This window comes from Sturnus vulgaris, chromosome 21 (assembly GCF_052056855.1).
Source record: "Sturnus vulgaris isolate bStuVul1 chromosome 21, bStuVul1.hap1, whole genome shotgun sequence".
Lineage (NCBI taxonomy): Eukaryota > Metazoa > Chordata > Aves > Passeriformes > Sturnidae > Sturnus > Sturnus vulgaris.
Window position 1 is genome coordinate 1,082,625 of NC_142263.1, and position 25,009 is coordinate 1,107,633.

The following is a 25,009-nucleotide window of genomic DNA, read 5'->3' on the forward strand; positions in this document are numbered from 1 at the left end:
CTGGTGCAGCGTTTGACCAGTGCAGAGTCCAGCAGTTTCCAGTTTGGAAACAGGGGTGGACTTCATCCTCTTAGTAGATTCTTAAGATTCCATTAGCATCATTGGTGTCGATGTTGGCTCATCGAGCCTTCTCCAGCACATGAGATTGGTTTTTTTTTTCCTTAGCCTGAGGTTTTTCTGTTAAAGCAGGGGCAGGGAGCTCAGTGTGGCTGTGGTGGGCTGCCAGGCTCTGTACAGCCACGGGCAGGCAGCAGGCATCAAAACAGCCTCAAATATCCTCAAATATCCTCAAACATCCTAAACCAGCCCAAACCCTCGGCTCTTTGAAGCAGCACTGGAGAAGAGAGGAACCATTAGATCAGAGGCCTTAAATGTAATGGGTTCCTGGAGGCCTCAGGATGTCCTGATGAGGTATTAGAGGAAGTAATTCAGGAAGAAAGGGACAAATAAGCACCTCCGGAGCAGGGCTGACCCGGCACAGAGCACACACAAACACAAAGTGCTGCTCTCTGCTTGGGAAGCATTGGGGGTTTTCTCCTTGCCAGGGGTAAATGAGGAATCATCTTCTGTCTTCTCAGATTTTTATGGGTTTTGGGTCGTGTAATGAGTCAGCTCTAATGGAGAAGTCCCGTGGAATTAAACAAGAGATGAAATCAATATGGTTCCATAGAAATATAATTGGGTTTTGTAGAGATTGCTCTTAAAAACCTATAAGGTGTAAAAGAAAATACAGCCTTATTGTAGTTTCCGAGCCATCATGTAACTGGGGTGTAACTATCCATTAAATTCTGCAGGATGGATCAAAAAATCCATAAGGAGGTTTTAATTCTCCATTAAATCCTATGGAAGAGCTGGAACAGAACCATATTAATTTTTCCCTGAGACAATGCTTCTTCCCTCCATTAGGCTGCAATGAGCTCAGGAGCAGCTCCACAGGCAGCACGTGTATCCACATGTGTGTGTTGGTATGGAAGTTTTCCAAAGTCCCCAAAATGGCTAAATAATGCTTTATTACAATGAAACTGTTACACTTAACTCATGTTTTCCTTAACCCTCCCCTTTTTTTTTTTTTTTTTCTTTTTTTTGTATCTTTATTAAATAGGATTTGGCTTCGTAACTTTTGAAAATGAAGACGTGGTGGAAAAAGTCTGTGAAATTCATTTCCACGAAATCAATAATAAAATGGTGAGTGTTGGTGCTGGGCTCAGAGCAGATTTTTGGTGTGTGAAGGCTTGAGGAGGGTGTGAGTTCAGCTGGAACCTGGGTGAAGTTCCTCCTCAGTGACAGGCAGGTCCCAGGTTGTGGGTTGCCCTGAGCCAGATGAAAAGGGGCATTTGTATTTCAATTGCTGCAGCAACTTTGATATTTTCGGCTAAAATATTCTTTTTCCCTTTGTCAAAACATCCTTTGCTTCTCAAATGTGTATTCAGATATGCATTGTATATTGGTCTGATATGTGTTCACAGACTTTAAATTTAATAATAGAGCTTTTAGTGTGGATAAGATCAAAGCAATCTCCTTGGCATATGCTGGAGGCCTGATTCAATATTTGACTTGCTAATTTTTCCCAGGGCACTGAAATAATATTCCTCATATTGTTCCTCCCTGCAATGTGCACCTGTAATAAAAGTGAGGGTCCCCTTGGCCAAAAGTGGGTTGGGGTGCTGGGGCAGGGCTGGGGCGTGCTCCTGGTCCTGTGGGAACTCTCTTGCTCCACTTCAGGTGGATGCTGTGGACTTTGCCTGTCCTATTGTCCCTCCTGCCCTGGCGTCACCTGCCTGTCCCCACAGAGCTCACCTGAGTGCCTGGGGGCTGGGGGAGGCTCATTCCCTTTTTATGGTTTCTAAACGCTGTTAATCTGCCTCAAAACAAAAGAACAGAGCAAACCCCAACCACCCCCACACAGCAGACAAATTAGAAACGCTGGGGATGTAAATTTAGGGGTTGGCAGGTGAGAGGGAAGAGCTCCCCTCCAGGATTTTCCTATCCACACTCCAAAGGTTTAGTCATTCCCTGCAGCAGGAATAATTCCATTTCTTCTGGAGCAGGACTCAGGATTGCCCTGGGGGGAGCAGCAGGCACTGACTGATGTGCCCCAGGCAGGGACAGGGTTTGATGCTTCATCCCTGAATCTGCACCCCTGGGCTGGAAAAGCCTCACCTGGCTCTTGGCATCTCCATGAGGACGGGACAGGGTGAAAACACTCGAGGAACATCACAAACAGCAAGAGAAACAGTTCTGGGTGTTGGTGTTTGTTGTTGGGCAATTAAAATATCCCCTTCCCACTCCTGTGCCCACTCAGTGCCCCCTGCAGGTGCCACCATCTCTGAGCCTTCTCTCCCTGTCACTCCTCCAGCAGAGATTGTGACAGCAGCCCACGAGCAGGGGATGAGACCTGATCGTGTCCTGGGCCTGAGTCATTGCCCTGCTGATGTGTCTGCAGCTGAATGCCAGCCCTGCGGGGGCCGGGGGGTGACACACGGCTGGCTGGGGACAATGTCACACTCGGATCTGTCCCCCTGTGTCCCCGGGCTGGGGAGGGGACCAGCTCTCACAGCCCCAGCCCGAGGCCGTGGGGTTTGCAGCAGCTCAGTGAGCTGGACTGGGACACCCTGTGCTCATCCCTGTCCCCATCCCTGTCCCCATCCCCATTGCTCAGCTGGCACATCCACAGCTCTGTGGGCTGGGGCTGGCCCTGAGCTCGCTCCTCCTGCTCCTCCTCCTCCTCTCTGGGATCATTTCCCCAAACGTGGGGGCAAGCAAAGGGCAGTGGGGTGGCTGCTGCTCCCCAGCCTATTTCCAGCTCCAGCCTCCCTGGCAGGTTATTTTTAGCTCCTCCATTCTGCTCCTGTTGCCATCCATAAAGCTTAGAATGTCAAATGTAATATTAAACGAGCAGTAGGACAGTGAAAAGAAAATGCCAGCGAGGTATTTAATAAATGGAAGTTGGAATTTACGTGGGAGGCCAAAGATGCTCCAAACATTGCAGGGGGACAATAAACCCAAACGAGCTGTCTGTGGTTGATTGTTCCTTTGACAGGAGCAGGCTGCTTTGCAAAGAAACACCTGTTTTTCTAAGGAAAAGTAAAAGTAGCTGGAAAAGAAACGTGATGGAGTAATTATCTTCCCTTAGATCCCACTGTAGAGTCATTCACAGCCTGGGTACAGTGATGAGCTGAGCCTGGAGCCAGGCTCTCATGCCAGGCTCCTGAGCAGCTGACAGAAACGTTGGGCTGTTCTAGAAGAGGCTGTGACACTGCCCAGCACCTGTGGCTCTTCCTCCCTCTCAGGGTGGGATTTGGCAGGATTTGTGGGCTGTGGGCACTGCCAGGGATGGAGCAGCCACAGCTCCTCTGTGCCAGGGCCTGTTCCAGACCCTTTAAATGGCCCCAGCCATTGAGCAGTGGTGTGGTGGATCAACAGACCCACGACTCGGTGCATTTTTTAAAATAAGCTTCAAACCTCTGCTGCCTGGAGTGGCTTGCCCATGGTGTGAGTGACACATTGTCCCCAAGGTGATCAGAGCCCACCAGGCTGCAGATCACACGTTGCTGGCACAACAAAGTCTCCTTGTCTTGGGGTGGCTCAATGGGGGTTTGTGCATTGTGGGTATTGCACGTTCTGCTTTCCTCAAAATAGCCCTGGTTTCCCTGGAAGGCTGTTAACCAGGGGTTTGTGAGACATCCTGGGCTGGGAGCTGACAGCCTGTTTTGTTGTGCTGGGTATAAGAGGCTTTTCACTCCCCAGCTCAGCCCTCCTGGGTTCCCGTGGCTGAGACTGCTCCGCTTGACCCAGGAGTACCCCAGTGTAAGGTTAATTCTCCAAACTAGACTAAACAAAAATAGTGAATTTTAGTTTCCTTGCCTTTTTTTTTTTCTTTTCTTTCCTTTCTTTCCTTTTTTTTTTTTTTTAGCCTTAGAGTTAAACCTTTCTTTGTTGGGCTGCTGAAAGTGTAGCACATCCTTATACGAGAAAGTGGAAAAAAATCTGGAAATTATTAAGATGCCCAGAAACACTGAATTGAAAGTTTGAGTGAGGTCCAGATGTGTGTACAAAGACCCTTATCAGGCAGCTCTCGGGGGCAATTCCATATGGAGCTGAGCCCTGACTCATAAATCCATATTCATTTCCTCTTGGAGAAGCCCCAGTGCATGTCCTGTCACATGTGCTGTCACAAACCCTGCTGCCTCCAGGGTTTTCCCCGTGGGATATCTGTGGCTTTGGAATGGTTCTGGCCATCTCCATCCCCTTCCCTGTGAGGACAGGGCTGGATTCTGGCAGAAGAGCAGCCAGGCCTCTTTTCTTGCTGCTTTTGCTGTTGGTGAAGAGGCACCACCCAAGCCCCCAGTGTGTCCATTGCTGTGGTGCTTCACTCCTGTTCTGGCATTGTCCCAGTTTGCTGATGGGGGGATGGTGCTTCCCAGGGCTCCTCCTGGTGTGGCACTGCTGCCTGGGCAGTGTGACAGTCCCCTGGGATGAGCTGGCAGGGCCGGGTCAGGCAGTCCCAGTCCCAGGACAGTGGAGTAGGGCACTGTCCCAGTGCCAGCTCCCACATCATCCCTCCCACGGAGTCTGGATAGCAGAGAATCTTCTTGCCCTCCATATGGGGTATATTTGTTTACAGAGGCTTAGGAATTATTTTCCTTTCCCACTGGTGACTTTTGCTTCCCCTTTAATCCTGGTTAAAGCCCCTCTGCAGCTCAGTGCCATTCCCTTTGTATCCTGTGTGCTCTGGAAGTCAGAAGCAGTGCCAGGCTCACAGGGAGCAGCAGTGGGCTTGGGTTACGGTTGCAAAAGCTAATTACCAGGTTATTGTTTCTAACAGTGCTAATCCAAACTTCATTTCCCTGTTAATTGCCCATCCATCCAGGCTGGATGGGTTTTATCATCCTGACTGTGCAGTGCCAGTGGCCGTGGGTGTTACCAATGCTGCCATTGACGCTGGGAGCTGTGCCCTCCCTCCCAAAAGATGTGGCTGTGCAGTGAAGGGACCATGACACACTTGTGGTGCTCCCCCCTTCGTCTGACTGGAGGGATCATCTGGGCAAACTCCTGTTAAATAGTTCAAAATCAGAAGAACAAAGTTGGAGGCAGCTGTGGATTCCAGCCCTCAGCCCTGTGATGCATCCCTGCAGCCCCTGCAGTGCTGGGCTGCACCACTGCACATGCACATGCATGGCCTGAGCTGTGCAGCCACAACAATGCCTTGGGATAACTCCAGCCAGCTCCAAACCAGTGCCCAGGAGAGCACAGGAGCTGAGCTGTGTGCTGGGGGTGCCTGAGCAAGGAGCCATGGAGAAGTGCTGCATTTCTCCTTTTTCCTGGGAGGAGGAGGACGCTGCCTGGGCTCCTGGGTGTCCCACTGGCAGCAGGGCTCACAGAATTCTCACAGAATCCCCACGTGGTTCCAGTGGCGTGGAGCAACTCCCAAAGGCAGCAGGAGTAACTGAAAGTGAAAGAATGCAGATCCTTTATTAATAGGGTTTACAGAAATTTTCTGCTGGGTAGAAATATTGATTCTTTATTCCTATTTTAAAAGGAGCTTTTTGTAATGATCACTGGGAGTCGTTCTGTGTTATCGATTGCAATGGAGCCGTGCTGGAGCCCTCCCTCCATTCATCCCACAAGTGCCAGGTTCCCTTTCAGGAGCACAGAACTTCTTCAATCAGCACTTGTGTCACCTCTGGGGGGCTGCAGTGGAGACACACGCGTTGGCTCTTTCAGATGTGGTTACGCTGTTCTGGAAGTTCACCTTTGAGCGGGAGGAGGTGTGGGGAGGCAGAAGCTAAAAATAAACCTCCCCCCCCCCTTAAGTAGATCAGCTCTGCATTTGACATTTACATGGAATTCATTTGCATCTCATTTGTACATGTTTCTGCTCAATAGGTAGAATGTAAGAAAGCACAACCTAAAGAAGTGATGTTTCCACCAGGGACGAGAGGAAGGGCACGTGGGTTGCCGTACACCATGGACGCTTTCATGCTCGGGATGGGAATGTTGGGTAAGTGCCAGAGCCAGCCCTGCACGGCCTCTGCTGCCTCCCTGACTGCCAAAGCCCTCAGCACAGGGCTCAGCACATCCCTGCACCTGTGTGGGTGCACAGGCTCAAACTTCAAGCAGGGGTGGAGTGAAGAAAATAATCCTGTCTGTGGTAAATGATTAACTCCCCCCCTCCCAGCCTGGAATATAAAAAATTTGCATTTAAATGGATGTTTTAAATAGCCTGTTTTACTCTTACTCGCAAAAATAGAATGATGAAAGATGCAGTGTGTTCATTCTGACTAAAAATGATCTCTCCCCTTTTTTAGAGGAATTGAGTCACACGTTATTCCCCTTCTTTTAAAGGTAGCTTTGACAGTTCACCATAGATAATTGAAAATCTTGCTGGTTCTTAAATGGCATGGATGGAGGAAGTGGGGGGATGTGTAACAGGACAGGTCGCAACAATAATTACAAGTTTCAAGGAGATGGAATGGTATTTTAGTCCTGAGTATTGTGTCCAGAAAATACTAATTAAATCGGATAAATGATATTTAATGGCAAATTCCTATTTGTGCACGAGGTCTATTTAGTTATAATTGGTTCTCATTTGTTTCTGCCTAGATAATTCTTTCTAAATAATGTGACAACCCCACATACTCTGTCCTCGGCCAAAATGCTGCTAATCCATTGCCAATGTTTTTTTTGTAAAACACCCAATATTTTAAACTTTCTGCTCCCTTGGTTTCCCCGGACTTCCCCTCAGCTGTCACCTCCTGTGTCCATATGAGGCATGTGGGAATGGGAGGGCAAATCTGGAGGTGTCCCCAAGCAGCAGTGAACCTTTCCCAGGCCAGTGTCCCCCTTCAGGATGCTCTGACTTCCCTGTCCTGGGTTCAGATGATCCCAGAAGCTGAGCACAAAGCCCAGCCTTGGAATCTGGGTTTCCCCGAGCTCTGCTGAGCAGATTCAGGGACTGGTTTGGATGCTGGAGGACTCCAGAGCCCCTGGGGTGAGCATCAGCTCGGAGGGCTCAGTTCCTGCAAGGATCAGGCTGTTACACTGAAGTGTCTGACACCAGGCACTGCTTGATTTGATAGGAAAATCTTGCTGCCATGTTTGCTTTATCTCTGAATTAATAGCACTTCTGTTGGTGTGGCTGGAGTGATCCATTTCTGGGATGTGTAATTGGGTTATTTCAGCTGATCATCTGTTTTGCTGTCCCCACGCTCCACCACCACCCTGCCCCACAGTGTTTGGAAATCACATTTTATGCTTAAAATATTTATCTTGCTCTAGTCAGTCTGTGATTTCGTTACCTGTGTGTTCCCAGTGTGCCTGAGCCAACGCACTTGATCTCTGCTGTTTCTCTTCCTTTTCCTCCCGTGCTGCCCCAGGTCGGGGTGCTGGAGGTGGGGTGTGGAGGTCTGTGTGCCACCGTGCTGGCCTGTCCTGCTGGCTGCAGGAGGACAGAGTCCAGGTCACCCTGGGAAAGCCAGAAAGATCCATGGCATCCACCCCAGCATATGGCCTCAGCCCTTTTCCTTGCAGCTGGGCACAGAGGGAATGGAGCTGGATCCACCCCAGTGTCCTGAAGGGAAAATTCAGCCCCCAGGCACAGTCCATTCCCACTGGGGCTGTCTCTCGGGAAAAGGATGATCTCGAGCTGTGAGAATTAAGGGAAGGAGCCCTCAGTGAGTGGAACTGCCCAGAGGAAGAGCTGGGGCACCTGTTGGACCTGTTGGTGCTGCTGCAGTGGGGGCTTGGCTCTCCCTGAGCAGTGCAGCTCCAGTCCTGCTCTGCTCTCCCTGCATTTCACACTGGGGGCACTGGCTGAGCATTAGTGATGGATCCACGCTGAAGGCCAGATGCTTCATTATCCACTCGAGCTGCTTTTTCATCTTCCACGTTCCTGCTCGCTGCCACGGCACCGTGTTCAATAATTAAGTGCTAAACAAGGAAATTGCAGCACAGGAGAGCAGAGCTGCTGCAGGGCCGTCAGAAACCCCCAGTCTCAAAGGCTGCAGGGCCCATCCCTGCAGGAAGAGGGGCATAATTAACCCATCAAATGATCAGACACAGAGCTCCATCACCACTGCCGAGCCTTCTGTGGGGTCTCACGGGGCCAGGTCAGGTCTGCCCCTGTGTTCTGTGCCCAAAGGGGCTGAAGCAGAGCAACTGGGGCTGCTCTGGAAGGATTTTTCTACCTGTTTCCAGAAGCCCTTGCTCAAGGTCACCTTCTCCAGCTGCTGTTCATGGGCAGAGGAGGGAATGAGAGGAACGAAGGCACGAGACAACCCAAAGGAAGGAGCGGGGAGCGACTCCCTCCAAAGCTATTAAGGAAGTTGGTCTTTTTCATTAATCACAGCCTCCCCAAGGAGCCTGCAGCAGCCAGGGTCTAAAGGTGCACAGGCAGCCGCTTCTGTGATGATTTGGTTGATTGGAGCAAAATTAAAGTGTCCTGAAAGGATTTTTTTTTTGACTGGGAGAGCTCGGGCAGGCTGAGCCTTCTGCCAGGACGGCTGCGGGGCTGTCTGGGGCTGCTGCTGGGGAGCAGGGGCTTTAATGAGCCTCTCTGCATAAAGAACAGAGCAGATGCAGTTCACTGATCTCCCTGGCAGCTCCCTGCTCCCCAACCCCTTGGGTGCTCATGAACAGGCCCTGTGTGCCCCCCTCCGTGGCTGATTTGGAGCAGTTTGGTGACCAAGAAACTCCCTGTGTGCCTGGAGCCTCACACTGGCACCTGGCCCAGACCAGGAGCCCTGTGTGCACCCAAGGGTGTGTGGGTGTCACAGCACTGCCCCACAGCTTTTTGCATTCTGTTCAGGTCTGTGCCTGAAAACTTGTAAAGAAGAGAGCAGCAGAGGAGCAGCATTAAGAGGAGATGGTTTCTGTCTCTCCTCTCATGTGAAGCTGCTCTCTGTGGCTGGGACACTGCAGTCACCACAGTGGGGACACAGCTCAGGAGGTGACCCAGCCCTGGGGCTTGCAGCACTCATTTCTCCTGGTGATGGGCATCAGCCTGGTGTTTAGTGTTAAAATTGGGCTGCTTTTAGCTTGCAAACCCCGCCAGAGATGGAAGCAGTCAGCCCCCAGCTCACAGCCCATAGTGCTGGAGGGAAGTGTGGCAGGAACACGGATTTGGGAAGGTGTCTGGCAGGGCTCTGTGTTCCTGCACACGCTCAGTCTAGGTAGGCTGAGCTCATGCATAAAAGAAGCTTGTGCCCTTCAAAGAAAGTCATTCCTTTTTCCACCAGACACTGTTCAGTGGAGTAGCAGCTGCAACTCAGAGCAACATTTGGAGACAACAGCTTCCTTGCATTTTCTGGAGCATTTGAACTAATTTTGCATGGGTCCCCTGGCTCCTATGTGCTCAGCATTCCCACGTATTGACCATGAGCTTTTGTCCACCCCGTTTGCAGATTTTAAAATGAAAAGACATTTCCACAGCCTGGACAGGAGCTGGGTGCTGTGAAAGTGGTTTGGCTGCTGGGTTGAGTTTTGCTTCCATGGACTGGAGAGTCTTGCTTTGAACGAGGTGATCCAGTGAAAACTTGGATTTTTGGTTTACTTACAAGGGGTTGTTCACTCCCCAGGACTACCAAGGCAAATCAGCTTCTCAGGGCCCAGTACAGGATGAGGATGAGGATGGCACCTCATGGGAATGTTGGGTAGGTCAGCGTGGCCTTCATCTCTTGGCCTGATGAAGCATCCACGTGGGCGTGGTGTTAAACACCATTGATATTCAGCCAGGCAGTGTCCCCACGAGGATCAGGCTTCGAGTCATTAGAGCAGAGCTGGGCACTGCAGCAGTAAATGAAGAGGAAAATTGAAGTAATGTTGTATTATAAATTTATGATTTCATCTGCCTGACTTTGAGAGCGCTGAGTGCTGGCGGTGCCAGCAGAGCCCCCGGGCAGCTTGGCTGGTGCTGTGGCAGTCAGGCACAGCCAGCCTTGGCCAGGGACAGCAGGGCTGCCCTGGGGTCAGAGCCAGGAGCATGCCAGGGCAGGCAGCAGAAGGGGTGGCATCCACAGCACTGTGGGCAGCTGCCATCCCCCACCCTGCTGGGGCCACAGGTAGAGCTCACCTGCAGAGCTCAGGTGCTGCCCTGTGAGCTGACAGATCTGCTCCAGGACTGTCTGAATCGGAATAAACTGAATTCTTCCTTGGCAAGGAGAGGGAGGCTGTGGTCGGACACCGCAGAGCGATTTTTCAGTGGTGTTAATGGCGCTACTTACTTAGCAAACAATCCATTTATCAATAGTGCTGTTTGGGGAAAAAAAAAAGAAAGAAAAAAGGTTTGTAAAGCTTAACTCTGAAAGATCTGATTTAATGACAGAGGTGATTAATTTCTAAGGGAATCCAGCTGTTGAGCTGTGAAGGGAGGGCTGAGCAGTGTGTGCTGCCCGGGCATCGAGGGGCTGCCTTCGCCTGGCACTGCTTAATCCCATCATCAGAATTCATCCAAGCATTTTTATCTTCCAGTTTTAGATTATGATTAATAGTACACTGCATGTATGTATAAATCTGATCGGAAATGGAGGGACTTGCTGCAGCAGGAAAATAGCCCAGTGATGGATGAGTGTATTAAAGGATAAATAAAAGCAGAGATAGGAGCCCCCCAGAAGAGCCATTGGGCTGCTGAGCGTCTTCTCAGGCTCCAGCCCAGCTGCTGCCAGGATTCCCACTGACTTCAGACAGCAGGAGGAAACTTTTCCTGATGCTTTCTTGGTTTGGAGAGGCCTGGGCTGATGCTGAGGCTCAGTGGGGACATTCTGTCGTGTTTCGTGCACTGGAATTGGTGCCTGGTTTTAAGAAAACTGAGCAAGGAAATGCCGAGGATCAATGTCAGGTTAGAATTTTAGGGAACCCACCGAGTGTACAGGACACCTTGGGCCATTGGCCAGCGGGTCAGAGCAGATGGCCACTGTGTGACCAGAGAGAATGGCTGTGGGGGAGTTAAACAGGGGGTGTCACAGGGTGTGACCCCATGGGTGCTGCCAGGGATCAGGGGGACAATCCAGCACGTCACAGACAGCAGAGTGAAGCCAGCAGAGTTGTCACTCTGTGCCTTCACCGAGGTGTTTCTATTCACAAAATGCTCTCAAAGTGAGTTTTTCTCCTAATAACCCTCCCGAAGCTGCCCGAGGTCGCCTTCTCAGCCTCAGAAGGGGCCTTCAGAAGCACCTCCTGCAGTTTCCTTTTACTTTCCTGAAAAATTAAAAGCTCTTTGACTCCCTGGCTCGTTCTGCTGCTGCCTCCAACTCTTTGATGTGTTAACTGTTGTCCTTCACACTCCCGGGATAAAGAATTACTACTACCTTAATCTCCAACTGTCAATAGCTCTGAAGCAAAGTACATTCATTGTAAGCTCTCCAAATGTCAGAGCAAACCCGTGTTATGTGTTTAGCCTTAGCATTTGGCATTTACTCTTCCAGCTAACAAGTATGCACAGTCCTTGGGCTCCAGACACCCGAGTGCATGTTAATTACCAGAGTGACAGGGCTCCTGCTCGGCAGCTCGAGATGTTTCTATTCAGGATAATGATGAAACCTCTCTGCAGTTTGGCATGAGCAGAATAAATCTCATTTTTTTTAATACCTTCCGTAAAATTTGGTCTCGCCCATATCTTCCCTGTCATTGTGTATTGTGTTAAAAAACAAACTGAAAAAAAAAGACCCTGAAAAAAAACCCCTTCATTAATCCTCAAACTTCTCTCTCTCTTTTTCTTTTTTGTTTTTACATTTCTGTGATCAAGGTTACCCGAATTTTGTTGCAACATATGGCCGAGGATATCCTGGATTTGCCCCAAGTTACAGTTATCAGTTCCCAGGTACGTACATTCCATGTGCAGATTTGCTTTATTTCCCCTCTTTCCTTCTTTTTTTTTTTTTTTTTTCCTTTTTTTTTTTTTTTTTTGGGTTTCTTTCCTTTTTTTAAGTCTGTAGCTGCAAGCTGAGACAGGCAAGTCTGCAGGGAGCATCTCACACAACAGCAAAATTTTTTATCTTTTTTTTTTTTTTAAACTATTTTAAAACAGACCTTTATAGCGACATCATTTTCAACACATTTTTCCTAACGTATAAATTGGTACTGGTTATTTGAAAACAAACTTCTTAAATTAAAAAAAATAAAAAAGAAAATTAAAGCAAGAGAGAGCTCACTGGGGAGCTGTTGCCCTCCCTTTGATGGGTTTTTCCTTCCATAGATTCTGTAGAGCTGCACACAGGCAGGCACACGGGGACCCGCACGCCCCTTCCCGTGCTGGCCTGTGGTAAGTGAACCTTCACTTCTGGAGTGCAAAGTGAGCCTTGCTGGCTTCTGTGCCGGGTTCTGGGGGTTCCCAGCTCTGGGGGATCCCCCCCCCCAGCAGCAGGGTCCAGCCTGGGTGGGTGCTGGGGTTCGGCGTCGCTTGGTTCCCCCTCCCGTGCTGGGCTGGGGCTCAGCGGGCTCAGGGCACACACAGCACCGTGGTTTGGGCTGCAAGGGACCTGCAGTGAGCAGCTCTGATCCTCCACATCAGGTTGTTGAGAGCCCCATCCAGCCTGGCCATGGACACTTCCAGGGTTGGGGCATCCCATCCAAAGCCTTGGTCCTTTCCAGCACATCCCACAGTGGCACTGGCAGCACACAGGACGAGGAGTTTCCTCCCACCCCAGGGTTCTCCCAGGCAGCTGCGAGCAGCAAAGCAGTGGCTTTGCTCTGTGGTTTGTGGCTGAAGCCTCAGCCTGGTGAGGAGAGCCCTGGATGCCTCAGCAGCCTCATCACAAGGGTCCTGTGCTCCTCAGGGGTGGCAGCTTGGGGTGACAGGGACACCCAGGGAGCCCCTGCAGTGAGCAGGGAGGGGCAGGAGGAAAACCAACACCTCAGGAAAGTTCTCTAGGATGGGTGAGGATGTGGACATCTACACCTGCAGCACACTGGGGCAAACTGGAACCTCGTGTCCAGCCCTGGGTCGTTAGGATGAGACCCTGCCTTGGAAAAACACGAATTATTGTCATCTGTAGGGTGAGCAGTGTCCTTGTGATGGGGCTGTTGTGCAGCTGTTTTTTGCAGGACTGATAACACAGAGGGGAACAGTGCTGTGAGGGTTTGTTTATTCGAATTCACAAATGCAAGGCTCTTCTGAAAGCTGAGCCACCTTTTCCCACCTGTGGTCCATTTTCCCACCTGGCCCAGGCCAGGTGTGGAACAGCTGGGGTGTCAGGCAGACAGCAGAGCTGCTGGGGTGGCACCACGTCTGGTTCTGCTGGAAGCAGCAGGACAGTCCCGTGTGCAGGATTGCAGCCAGGAGCTGGAGGTGAGGAGGAGGCTCCAGCAGGTGTTTGTGTGTTTGTCTCATGCTCTGACTCCTCACCAGTCCAGGCACCAGCTGATTCTTACAAAGGCATTGAAGGAGAGACACCTTTGATAGGTTTGATGTTGGAAATCAGCAGAGCTTAGACGAGTTCAATTATAAACATGTCTAAAGCAAACGTGTTTGCTCGCTGACAGCAAAGGCACCCTTGACTCGACCCCTCCTTAGATGTATTTTTGTTAAGGGCCTGTTTTTATCAAAGCAGGACTTCCAGTTACTGCCTGGTTATTTTCAGTCTCCTGCAGAGATTGAATATGGAAAGAAAGAAACCCAAGTGGATTATCCCCACCAGAAATGTGTGGGTCACTGTGGGGCCAGGGGAGCCAGGCAGCACCAGGAGATGCTCAGGGTCCTGTCTCACCTTGTTGAGTTCCCCTGCCCCAAAGCTGTGCCCCTGCTCCCCTCCTGCTCGGATCACTTCATCCTTAGCAGCAATCAGAAGCTTTCCAGAGTTGTTGGGAGTTTCTCAGGTGCTTTGGGGCTCTGCTCTCCGGAACCACAACGGGGCACGGGAGTGTCCTGGCCAGAGGGGTGTTGTGGGCAATGGTCCAGCAGCACGATGGGGTCCCCTGTGCTGGGGAAGGTGTTTGGGGCACAGAGCCCGGCCTGGTGCCAGGGAGCCTCTCGGGAGCAGGGCAGGAGAAGTTGTCAGGTTGGAAATCTCGGAGTTGTGGTTTGGAGGGAGAAGTTCCTGGCTGTTCCTGCGGGAGCCTCCCGGGTGTGAGAGCTCCCTCTCCTCCCTCCCTGGGCCCAGGGGTGGTGCAGCCTCAGTACAAACGCTCAGAGCAGTGCTCAGCCCCCCTCGGGGCTGCTCTCAGGGGTCCTGCAGTGTTGAGCCCTGTCCTGCAGCCGGGCTGGGCTGGGCTCACCCCACGGGGCTGCCACAGCCACTGTCCCTGCACAGCCTGTGCTGCCCAGTCCCTGTCTCAGTCAATCAAAGGCAGAAAAAGGAATTCCCTTCTGATTGAACTGTCCTGATGGTTTTTCCTGTTGTCCAAGTGAATGAGGTACAAATGCCACACCCAGCTGTTTGCATTCCCGTTCCCTGTCCTGTCCCCTCTGGGGCTGTCCCGTGTCCTCTCCCACATCTCTGCCATTTCCTATGGCATGGGACAGCCCCTGGCTCCAGGGACAGGACACAACCCTTTGGCACTGCTCTATCTCCTCCCATCCCATTATTCCTCCCAGCCCTTCCTCATGCAGTACATTGCCTCTTTTTTTTTTTTTTTAATTTTAATTGCAATCACTCCCTTTCTGTGTCTCTTCTTTTTTTTTTTATTTTTTTTTTATTTCTGGGACTTATCTTTTCAGTTTAATCTATTAATTTCTGTTCTTATTTCACTTTGCAGACTATTTGCCGATTTCACAAGACATAATTTTTATCAACTAGTTCTTAAAGATGCATAACAAATTAATCGGGGTTTACTACAGTGCTAATGAGAGAGAGACAGAGAAAGCCTGGGTGGTCCATGTTTAATATCAATGTCCACTGAAAAATTGCTGCTCTTACTGGCTGGTTTGATTGACTGGACTTTTTATTTTATTTTTATTTTTTTAAAAGCTCCATATCCTCACTGCTTTGAGTTTGCTTCTTATTTTTTTTTTTTAATTTTTTTTTTCCTCTGCTTTGTTATGAGTTTTTAATGCCCACTTGGAATGTAACTCACAAGGATGGGGTCAGGGGCGTTCTGAAGGCATGACTTCTCACAAACTTCTTAGGAATGATTTTATCAGCGAAGCGAGGAGGGGGATTGGGTTGATTTGGTGTCACCAAACAGCCCCAGAGAGAGTGACTGGCACTTTTTAACATCCAGCAGTGGCACAAATCCCATCCGGGGGTGCAGTGAAACAGGCACCACCTGTCCCTGGCACCCTTGGGGGACCCTGGGCAGCCGGGGCTGTGTCACCCCAGCTGTGACCCCGTGCTGGCACTGCCCCACTCGTGTCCCATCCCCTTCCCTCTGGCCTGGGGGCTCCTGGGGAGCTGCCACCATCACACAGGGCCATGCTGAGATGCCACCAAGAGAGGGGCTCAGGCAGCTGCTGCCCCCCCTGCCCCAGCAATTCCTGCCCTGCTCCCAGAGCCGGGGGGGTTTGGGGCAGCCTGGGACAGTGAAGGTGTCCCTGCCATGGCAGGGGTAGCTCTGGGTGAGCTTTAAGGTCCCTTCCAACCCAAACCATTCTGGGTTTCTGAGATTCTTTGATGCCAGCTCTGACCAGCAATGGTCCTGCAATCTCCCTGCAGCTGCTTCTCCTTCCAAACTTTGCTTGCAAATCAAGGGCAAAATTTCCTAAATTCTGGCCGAGCTTTCCCTGCTTCAGCTGCATCACACTGCACCTCTTCATCTCCACCCAAGTGGCAGGAGAGCTGCAAACCTCCCCCCATTGGCTTTAACAAGACCACACTCTGCATTCTGGGTAGAGAACACACATTCTGTTCAAATCCTGCTGTTCTGAAGTGTTGCTACCCGTTTGACAAGTTTGTGAGAAGTATGTTGCATGCTTACAGTAGAACTGTAATGCATTTTAATGTTTGTTAATCCACTTGTTTAAAATGTCAGTGTCAAAGGCTCTACAATCCATGGCTGTGCTGTTCATTTCATTAAAGATGCTTGATGTAATACTTGGGTAGTTTTCTTTTGACTTTTCTGCACGCAATAGCTTTTTTTAATCTGTATGGCTTCTTATTATTTTGTTTGGGTTTTTTTGCTATGAATTGCTTTGCTTTTGTGAAACTTGTCTTAGTGTGCATGATTTGCAAACATTTCAGCTATTGTGAATTTTCTCATTTTTTGTAAATAGTCCATCTGTGCTTTTCTTTTTTTTTCTTTTTATTTTCTTCTTTTTTTTTATGACTTTTTTCCTGTAAGTAACTGAGGTAGAAAATAATAATAAATTGTTTACAACGGATCTGCTGTGTTGCTGCTCTCTTAGCTTGCAATTTTAATATTTTGGTTTGGACCCCCCCAAATAACCAGTACCAATGACAGTTGAATAAAAGAATAAAACAACCATCACTCAGAGTGTGTGACCCAGTGTTTGAAGAGCCTGCAGAGGAGCAGTTACATGTGAGGTGTGTTTACAGCAAAAATTACACCCCAAAAAAAAAAAGACAAAAATGCACTTGTAACTGGGGGAGAGGAAATTGCAGCATCCCCACTGGTCCTCCAGCACTGTCTGGGATGTTCCTGCTCTGTCTTTATCCCAGTTCTGTTTTCTCCCATCATCACCTCAGTGTTTGGGGATTGTCGAAGTTTCATAGAAGCCTTCAGGTTAGAAATTTAAATTATTTATTTTAATTAAGGGTTTGTTTGCTTGTATGTTTGTTAAAGCTTATTAAAACCTTTGTATATGGTGAGAGGTGAGAAAAACAAATATTTTCACAAACTTTGCAGAGCTCAGGGAAATATATTTGCTTATTAATAGTGGTGCTGCAAAGGCCATGAGCTGAGCCTTGGGTCACGCTCCTGCAGTGCCTGGGGCAATGGAAATGCAGCCCAAGATGGTTCAAAGTCTCAAATGGATGGGGTTTGTTACTATGAGAGCATTTAAACCTTTCTGTTGAGCTGAATTGAGTTTCTTTCCTGATACCAGTGCCACTGTGCTCACCCACCAGGGCTGGGCAGGGTGTCCTGTGTGGAATTGTGTGTGGTGCTTGCCTAGGAGCTAACAAGTAGAAAACAGGAATTTTCCAGGTGAGGAGAAGGACCTGGTGCCAAAGATCAGGGCATTTATTATGTTATGCTTAAGGCTTGAGTCATAGAGTGTTGAGAGGAGGAGGAGAGGGAAGGAGGTTCCTGTGTCTGGGGTTTAGGACACCCCAGTGTGAAAATAACCTGGAAGGGGAGTGCAGTGGGGATGGGAAAGGGTGTGGCTGCAGCATCCCAAAAAGCCAAGCATTGCCTGTGTCCCACGTGCAGTGGTGTAAAACACCCAGCCTGGGGTGTGTGTGGTGCTTCACTGGCCCCAGGACAGACACATTCCCCTGTCCTGGAGCCCCCAACTTCCTGCTCTGCTGAGCTAAAGTGATTTTAAAGTGCTGCCTGCACATGGCTTCTGTACCCACAGGGAGAGGTGAAGTTTGTATTAATAGGGGTCAGCTCTGTGAAACACTCCTCAAGCACTGTTACACAAGTGCAAGGTTTGTAGAACATTTACTAATGGGAGCAAACTTTGTCTGGTCGTGATACTGGAATGATCAAATGTAACACTCAGAAAAGGAGAGGACCTGGTGGCAGCTGCAAAATAGGAGGAGGAAATGTAAAACCTATCAAATGGTTCAGTTAGTTAAGCCTTGTAACAGCAAGAGATGTGGAACAAAGCTGGAGATTTTTTTCTCACTCCTTTGTCTAACCCTTCCTTAACCTCTTCAGTGTGCTCTGCTCTCCCTGCACTGCATGCCTTGTCCCCACCTAAACACATCACTGCATCTGCATGCATGCATCCCTGCTTTACAGACTGCACTTGGCATCTCTTGGAGCCACCTGAGTTACCTCTTCCCACCTCTCCGTTTCAGCCTGACAACAAAGACTTTAGACTGGACCTGGTTTAAAATTCAGTTTTTGGGTGTTCTTTTGACAAGGAGGGGCCGTTCCCATTGCAGGAGCATCCCTGGAGGGAGGAGCAGCTGGAACTGCAGACAGCAAACTGAGAAATTAATATAGCAGAGCCCATAAATCTCCAGCCAGAAGGCTCTCCTTCAAGTTCTGCCTAGATGATTGTGTTTTGATGCAGGAATAAATGGTCTCTAGAGCTGTTCTCTGAGTCCAAGCAGAGCTGAAGCACCTTTGCCTTTTAGGCACAGTTTTTCTGAGAAAAGCTGTGTTTTTTTGATGTTGCAGAAAATTGTGTAAAAGGCCTTTTTCATCTTCTATTTCCTTCTACCCCTTAAAGTAATCTTATTGTCAGATTTAAGGTGAGATTGTCCAGAGAGAAGCTGTTGGTCTGTGTTGATGGTCTGGCTCCCAGCACTGCCACTGGCAGCAGAGTGTGGCCAGTGAGAATGGAGCCTGTCCCCTTTTCCTGCCCCATCCTCTCAGTGTGACTGAGGCTGCTCTGCAGGTTCCCCTAAATACCATGTCTGGCTGGGGCCCAGAACTGCCTTCATTAGATTTTTTTTTTCCACTTATAACTTGAATAAGTGAGAAATAAGAAGATCTTGAACATTGAACTTGAACACTGATTGTCCTGTTCTCAGCTGCTCACTGATCTGTGCCTGGTGTTTAAAACTTGAGGTTCATTGCCCTGGAAATGAGTGATCCTGAAGGAGCAGAGAGGAGAGAAAAGGAAAAAGAATGCAAACCTGCTGGTGTCTGTAGAGGTCTTTGTGTTTTGGGGCAATGCTGCAGCTCCAAGCAGTGATTTCAGCTGTGAGCAGGCCCCAGCTGCAGTGACCACGAGGGTTAATGAGAGCAATTATTCACAAGAGTAAAGAGGCGTGACACAAACACTGGTGTGTGGAGGAAAACACGGATAACCCTGCAGGAGGAGGAGGAGGAGGAGGAGGAGGAGGAGGAGGAGGATGAGGATGAGGATGATCGTGATCATGCTCTGGTAAGGCCCATCCTGCTCTGAGGAATTCTCTCCTCAATGGCTGCTCTGCCTTGTGCCTCAGCAGAGACAATTTCTTGCTAAAGCTGTTAAAAATTTGGGCTGGGCTTGCAAAGAACTGGACAAGATCAGTCTCTTTATAGCACAGAAACATTCAAATGTGAATGTTTTATTATTAGGTTTCCAGCTGGCCACCGAGGAGCTTCCACATCCTGCCTTGCCCAGGGGCAGTGGTGGGAGTTGCTGCAGCAATGCCTTGAAGATTTCTGGGCTCAGCATCCCAATCCTCTCCCGTGGCCTCTTTCCTAGCATGGATATTATGGGATGCCCAGTGGCAGTTCCTCCAGTGAGGCCCTGGGAGGGTCCCGTGTGCCCGTGGTGGCTGTGCTGGGTGAGCTGCCCAGGGGTGGTGAGGAGTTCCCCACCCTCTGAGAACCTTGTCCTGTGATAAACTGCCTTCTCCTTTATGAAGTTGCCTCTCTGTGTTGAATTTTTCCAGCTTCAGCCTCCAGACACGAGTTCTTTTTATGCCTTTGTTCATCATCGAGGACCTGTCTTTAAATAATACTTGCCCAGGTAGTTTAGATCATTCATAAAAGTGGAGACAAGCAGCTTAACCAAATAGCTCATTTTCTTTACCATCAGAGCAGTGGAAATGAGGCTTGAAGCAAATCAGTGCCACGTTGCTGAACTCCAAATAGGTGCCTTAATGTGGTTCCTTCCATCCAACCTGCCCTTGTTCACCCACAGCAGGTGGCTGAAATGCAGAAATTCAGAGCTGCTGTGCTGGGAGGCAGCGTGGGGCCATGAGCTCCTGGGTGTTCCTTTGTACTTCACTTGGTTAAAAATCTGTGGTAAATGTTTGGCTTTGGCCTCTAAAATGAGTCCAAAGGAGTCTTTGGTATCCACCAAGATATGAAAGGGATGGAGCAGCTCTCCTACAAGGAAAGGCTGAGAGGATTGGAATTCCTCACCCTCGAGAAGAGCTTCAGGGGAGCCTACAGGAAAGATGGAGAGAGAATATTAACAAAGGCCTGGAGGGACAGGACGAGGAGGAATGGCTGCAAACTGCCAGAGGGCAGGGTCAGCTTGGATATTGGATATTGATAACCTAAATTAGATGCCAGCTTTTGCTTCTTGGTTTGTGTTTTTTTGAATAGATAGGGAGTTTTTTTTAGAACAAACTGTTTGCCTTTGAGAAGTTTCCCAGTTTTCAGTAGAGTGAAATAACTGCAGAAGGGTTATTGCACTTGAAATGCCACAGAATGATAATTTGGAGACAAACAAGGCTTTGTCTCACTGATGCATAAAGTAATTACTGGGCAGAAATGCACCATTCTCATCCTAAAAGCCATGGCCTGAGAGTCCCAACAGCTGAAAAATGGGTCATTTACTGTACATAAAGTGGAAGTGCCAAATTTTAAATGACCTATATTTGGGACTGATTGTTTTGTTGGAATTCCAGAACGGGAATGTTTGCTCTTCAGAACACCCACTGCAAACAGCCATGGGACAGGCCTGGCCAGGCTGTGCCCTGGATGGTGCAGGGGCTCTGGGATGGGGGTCCGTGGTGCACAGGGTGGTCTGGCTGAAATTCCCTCATTTGCTGAGAGAGATTTTAACAAGGTTGATGTAACACAGTGGGAAAAGACAAAGGGAGGCACTTGAGGGGCTGTTGAGGACTCGGAGCAGGCTTGGGGATGCTGAAAGTGTTAACAGGATTGGTTAAAACCTTAGGGGAGAGCACTGTCCTGTTTCCCTGGAGCTGTGCCCTGCTGGGCTGGGTCCTGCTCATCAGCTCTGGTGTGGGTGGCACTTTGTCACCTCTTCACAGACAAACCAGGGTGGCTGGTGGGAGGCACAGGACATTCCAAGCAGGGCTTGTTGCTGCCCCACAGTTCCTGTGGACTTTGAGAAAGCTTCATAGAGTCTGCAATCAAACCCCAAGGAGTTAATTGCTCCTGAAACGTGGTAATGAGTTGTGAATGATGTGGTAGAACCCCGATCTTTGATCAGTTCTAGGGAATATTTGATTTCTCTGGGTGTATGTTCTTTAAATACTCGGCACTGAGTTGTTCATCTAAAGCTTGGAGTAGTAGCAGGTTTTTTTTCTTTCTCATTCGTATTTCCTTATAGAAAGGGAAGGGGGAGTGTGAGACAGAGAGCCTGGAAGATGAAGGTTTTAAACATAAAGGGATTGTTTTGGGATGGAGCTTTCCCTTGTGTGTGTTCACCATTAAAGACGACATTTTTGACCAGTAAATTGGACCCACGCCTGCCTGCCTTCAAAAAAAAAACTACCAGGCTCTTCTGCTTCATGGTTTTGAGTCTGTGATACTTTTTGAAATGAAGCCTAAAGATCCTCCAAAGAGGATAACACAGCCTAATGGAAAGAATAATGCAAGTGAGAGCCCATCTGAAATGACAGCTGTGAGCCTGGTGCAGCTTTTCGGGCTGATCAAAGCTGCTGGGAATGCTGCTTGAAAAGGGGGGATCAGCCCCTGGGAATGCTGCTTGAAAAGGGGGGATCAGCCCCTGGGAATGCTGCTTGAAAAGGGGGGATCAGCCCCTGGGAATGCTGCTTGAAAAGGGGGGATCAAACCCTGGGAATGCTGTTTCAAAAGGGGGGGATCAGCCCCCTGGCTGCTCCCGTCCCCCAGCCTGCACATGAATTCATATTCCAGCCTTTGCACTCCCTTCCTGAGAGCTCAGGTGCCCCTCCTGAAGGGCTGGGCTCAGGGCAGCGTGCTGGGGGGCACCAGGGGTGTAAGGAGTGAAGTGTTTTGGGGTGAAGGAGCCTCTGATGCCCTCAGAACAGGGACCCCCAGAGCAGTGCACTGCTTGTGTGTGAGCACTCCAAACACCCCCTGAGCACAGAGCAAGGGAGTTGCTTCTTAGGTGCAGTTTCATGATGGCTTTTATTTAATTCTCCATGCCTGTGCCATGGTTTTGGCTGTTTTCTCAAGTCAGGTGGTGATTTGAGCATCTCAGCTTCCATTTGCTTGTTTTAAATCCCTGTGCTCATTGCTGAAGTCTGAACGTGTGACCTCAGGTGCCCAAGTGCTTTGGCCATTAAAGCAGACGAAATTCTTTGCATGGTATTTTTGGATGTAAGAATTAATTTTGTGATCTTTTTGGGGGTTGATTCCTGTTGTGTGAGTGGCTGTAGAGGATGGGGCTGTGTGTGCTTTGAGTTTGGGGTCTTCAAAGGCTGATCAGAACAAGGCTGAAGGTGATTTCTCTTAGAGCCAGAAGGGATGCAGGTGGTTCCTGGGTTATTCCCTTGTGGTTGCCTTGTAGCCAAGCCCTGGAGGGCAGGAGAACTCAGTGATTCAAGAAGGAATGGTCCCACCCGAGCAGGAGGTGGAGTGGGACAGAGATCTGGTGTGCCCCTAAAGCCCATGTGAAGACTGGCCCTGCTCAGGCAGAGTCGTGCTCACCAGATTTGTTCACAAACCCCTGGAAAATCTGCTCAGTCCTGGGCTCCCAGAGCCAGACAGTGGGGCTGTGTGCTCCAGCCCAAACCTACTGCTCCATGTGCCATCCTGTGATCCCCCTTGTCCCAAACTCACCTGAGCCTTGGAGACACAACAGCCACGGGCTGAATCTGGCACCTCAGGGCAAAGAATTTAACCCAGATCTGTCCATCTTCCCTCACTGCTTCACTGTTTAAAGTGAAACTATTGATGCAGGAAGCAGGGAAATTTATCTGTGAAAAATTGCACTTGGAACGCTGGTTTTGGCTCATTCTGAGCTATGAGAGAGCATGAAATTGCTGTGAATCCTCAGGGCTTTCCTGGACAGTGTGTGAGCCCAGTGCAAAACGTTTATTGTAAAATGCCTTCTAATTGCAGTGCCTGAAGTGGGCACTGCTGGCTTTGCAGTGGCTCTGGGCTTTGTTTCCTCTGGGCAGCTGGGAGCAGTGGGCACACAAAGCACAGGGGTCATTTGAGCAGGAATCAGTGCCTTCAACAAACACCAGGAATGAATTGATCTCTCCCTCCACCCTTTTGATTTTCCAGGTGACTTCAGAGGGCTCAGAGGGAGTGGGGCTGGTGCTGGCCATGCTCCTGATGGTGCAGGGTGGGATCCAGAGGTGCTGCCATCAATGCTTCCCTTGACATCAGGACATTCCTGGCACCCAGTAACATCCAAGCTGCTTGTTAAAAATGACCTGGGAGGCTGATAGAGGAGACAAAGGGCTGCTGCCACCCCACAGCTCTCCGTGGTCCTGCAGTCCCCGGTGCCATTGCTGTCTCCTGGAGATGCCTGCCCTTCCCAGGCATTGCTGAGGGAAAGCTGAGGCACTGGGCCACTGTTCTCACACTCTGCTGCCTACAAGTTCTCCTTGTGCCCTGCTCCAGCTCTGGGAGGCATTCCCAGTGCCCCACACTGGGATCTCCATCGGGCAGAGCAGGGTGGTGGCAGCCGCCCATCCCTGCTGAGGGGTCAGGAGCAAAGAGCCCCAGGGGCAGCACAGTGACAGGTGACACACACAGGTGACACTGGCAGGTGACACACACAGCGTGGCCCAGTGCTGGCAGGTGACACAGTGACAGGGAAGCTGCTCCAGCCCGTGGATGTGGCACCTGGCAAAGGGCATTTTAGCAGGGGCTCGATGGCTTTCAGTAGGTGGGGTTGATTCGGGGATCCTGCAGTGCTGGAGCCGTCCTGTGAGTGGATCAGTGAGGAGGTTCTGCCAATGTTGAGAATCAATCCCAGTTTCCATCCCGGCTCCCGGAGCCGAGGCTGCTCCGCCTGCAGCGTTCCTGCACGGATCACACTTGAGCTGCTTGGAGTGCCATGGCACAGGGATGCTTTTATCTCAGAACTGGGATAAAAGCTTTCTTCAGGGGTGGAGGGATTAATTTTTCACACATCTGTCCCCTGGAATGCAATAACGGAGCCTTTGTTCGGGCTCTTTCCGTGGAGCGCCTTCTCCACCCTTGTTATTTCACTCTTCTTTTGCGTGGCAAAACTTTTTGTCTTGCATTTCAAATAGACCCTGAGCGTCCCTGGCAGCTGAACAAGAGAAACAAACTTTGCAGCCCTGTTTTTTTTGTGCTGTTCTCGGGGGATGCTTGGTGATTTGAAGGGGATTTGATTGGTTTTGGCAGAGGCGTTTTATTCCATGGAAAACCCACAGCTCCTCCGATCCCACATGGGTGCTTTAGGGAGCCCCTGGAGCCTCCAAATGAGAGATCTGCGGGTGGCCAGCTGGTCCTGGAGGTGCCATGGGAACGCTGAGGTCACTGCTCTTGGAGCAGGCAGGGAGGGACAGGGGCCAGTGCCAGCTCTGCTCCTGCCTGAGCCGCAGTGGGAGGGCTCGGAGCTCAGCCCAGCTCTGGCTCTGCATGAAAATGAAGCCCCAGAGCCTCAGCCCTGGTCCTGCAGGTCACTCTTTGGAGCTTGGTTTTACTCTGAGCACCAAAGTCTTCTCACTGCAGCCCTAACCATGGGTGTCAGGGGACCCACCGAGGGTTGATGGCTCCATCACCAGTGAGAGGGAATTGAACACTCAGGTTCAGCACTGGTTATGGGGTCCCCCAGTGTGGATGTGCTTTCCCCCACATCCCCCTGCACAGAGCTCCAGCAGTTACCACCAGGGCTGGCTGTGCAGTGCTGCTCTCTGTGCACAGGGAGCCCCAGCCTGGGGATCCTCTGCATACATTTACCTGTGCTATTTTTTTTTTTTTTCCCCTAACAGCCCTATTACCATATTTAAATGCAAGTATGTCTTTTTTTGATTGATGTTTTAAGTAGCTTAAGATTATTCTAGCCTAGTTCTCTGCTCCTTGCCCTGGTAGCTGAGCTGTAGCTGAGCCATAGTGCTGAAGGTAGTGGGTGTAGTGTGCTGGGCTCTCTCTCTCACTCTTCTCTTTCTCAAGTGCCTCAATTGTTCTCCTGTGGTTCCTCAGCCTTGCAAAGCAGCTGTGATCGTGGTCCTGGTGCCCACTCAAGGACCAGGTTCCATCGTGGTGGCCACCCTGGGCCTGTCCTGTGGGCTGGCAGGAGCAGTTGGAGCTGCCAGAGACCAGGAGCCTTCCTGGAGTCATTGACTTGGGGGTTTGGGGTTCTTGCTGGTGGCCTGGACTTTGCCATTGCCCTCTTAAAATACAT

General features: G+C 50.0%; 1 protein-coding gene across 10 annotated transcripts in view; it reads left to right on the forward strand.

The window, feature by feature from the left end:
- MSI2 (musashi RNA binding protein 2) overlaps positions 1–25,009 on the forward strand; it is a 201,090-nt gene that overhangs the window by 150,079 nt on the left and 26,002 nt on the right. For 9 of the 10 annotated variants that reach the window (XR_015807873.1, XR_015807875.1, XR_015807874.1 and 6 more), the window contains exons 8-10: positions 1,103–1,185; positions 5,887–6,001; positions 11,741–11,815. Coding sequence is in view for 6 of the 10 variants with exons in the window: in XM_088176836.1 (XP_088032962.1) it covers positions 1,103–1,185; positions 5,887–6,001; positions 11,741–11,815 (273 nt within the window). In the remaining 4 variants the exon portion in view is untranslated. Of the gene's footprint in view, positions 1–1,102; positions 1,186–5,886; positions 6,002–11,740; positions 11,816–14,688; positions 16,250–25,009 lie in introns of those variants that run through there. The other variant, XM_088176841.1, reaches the window with a different exon arrangement.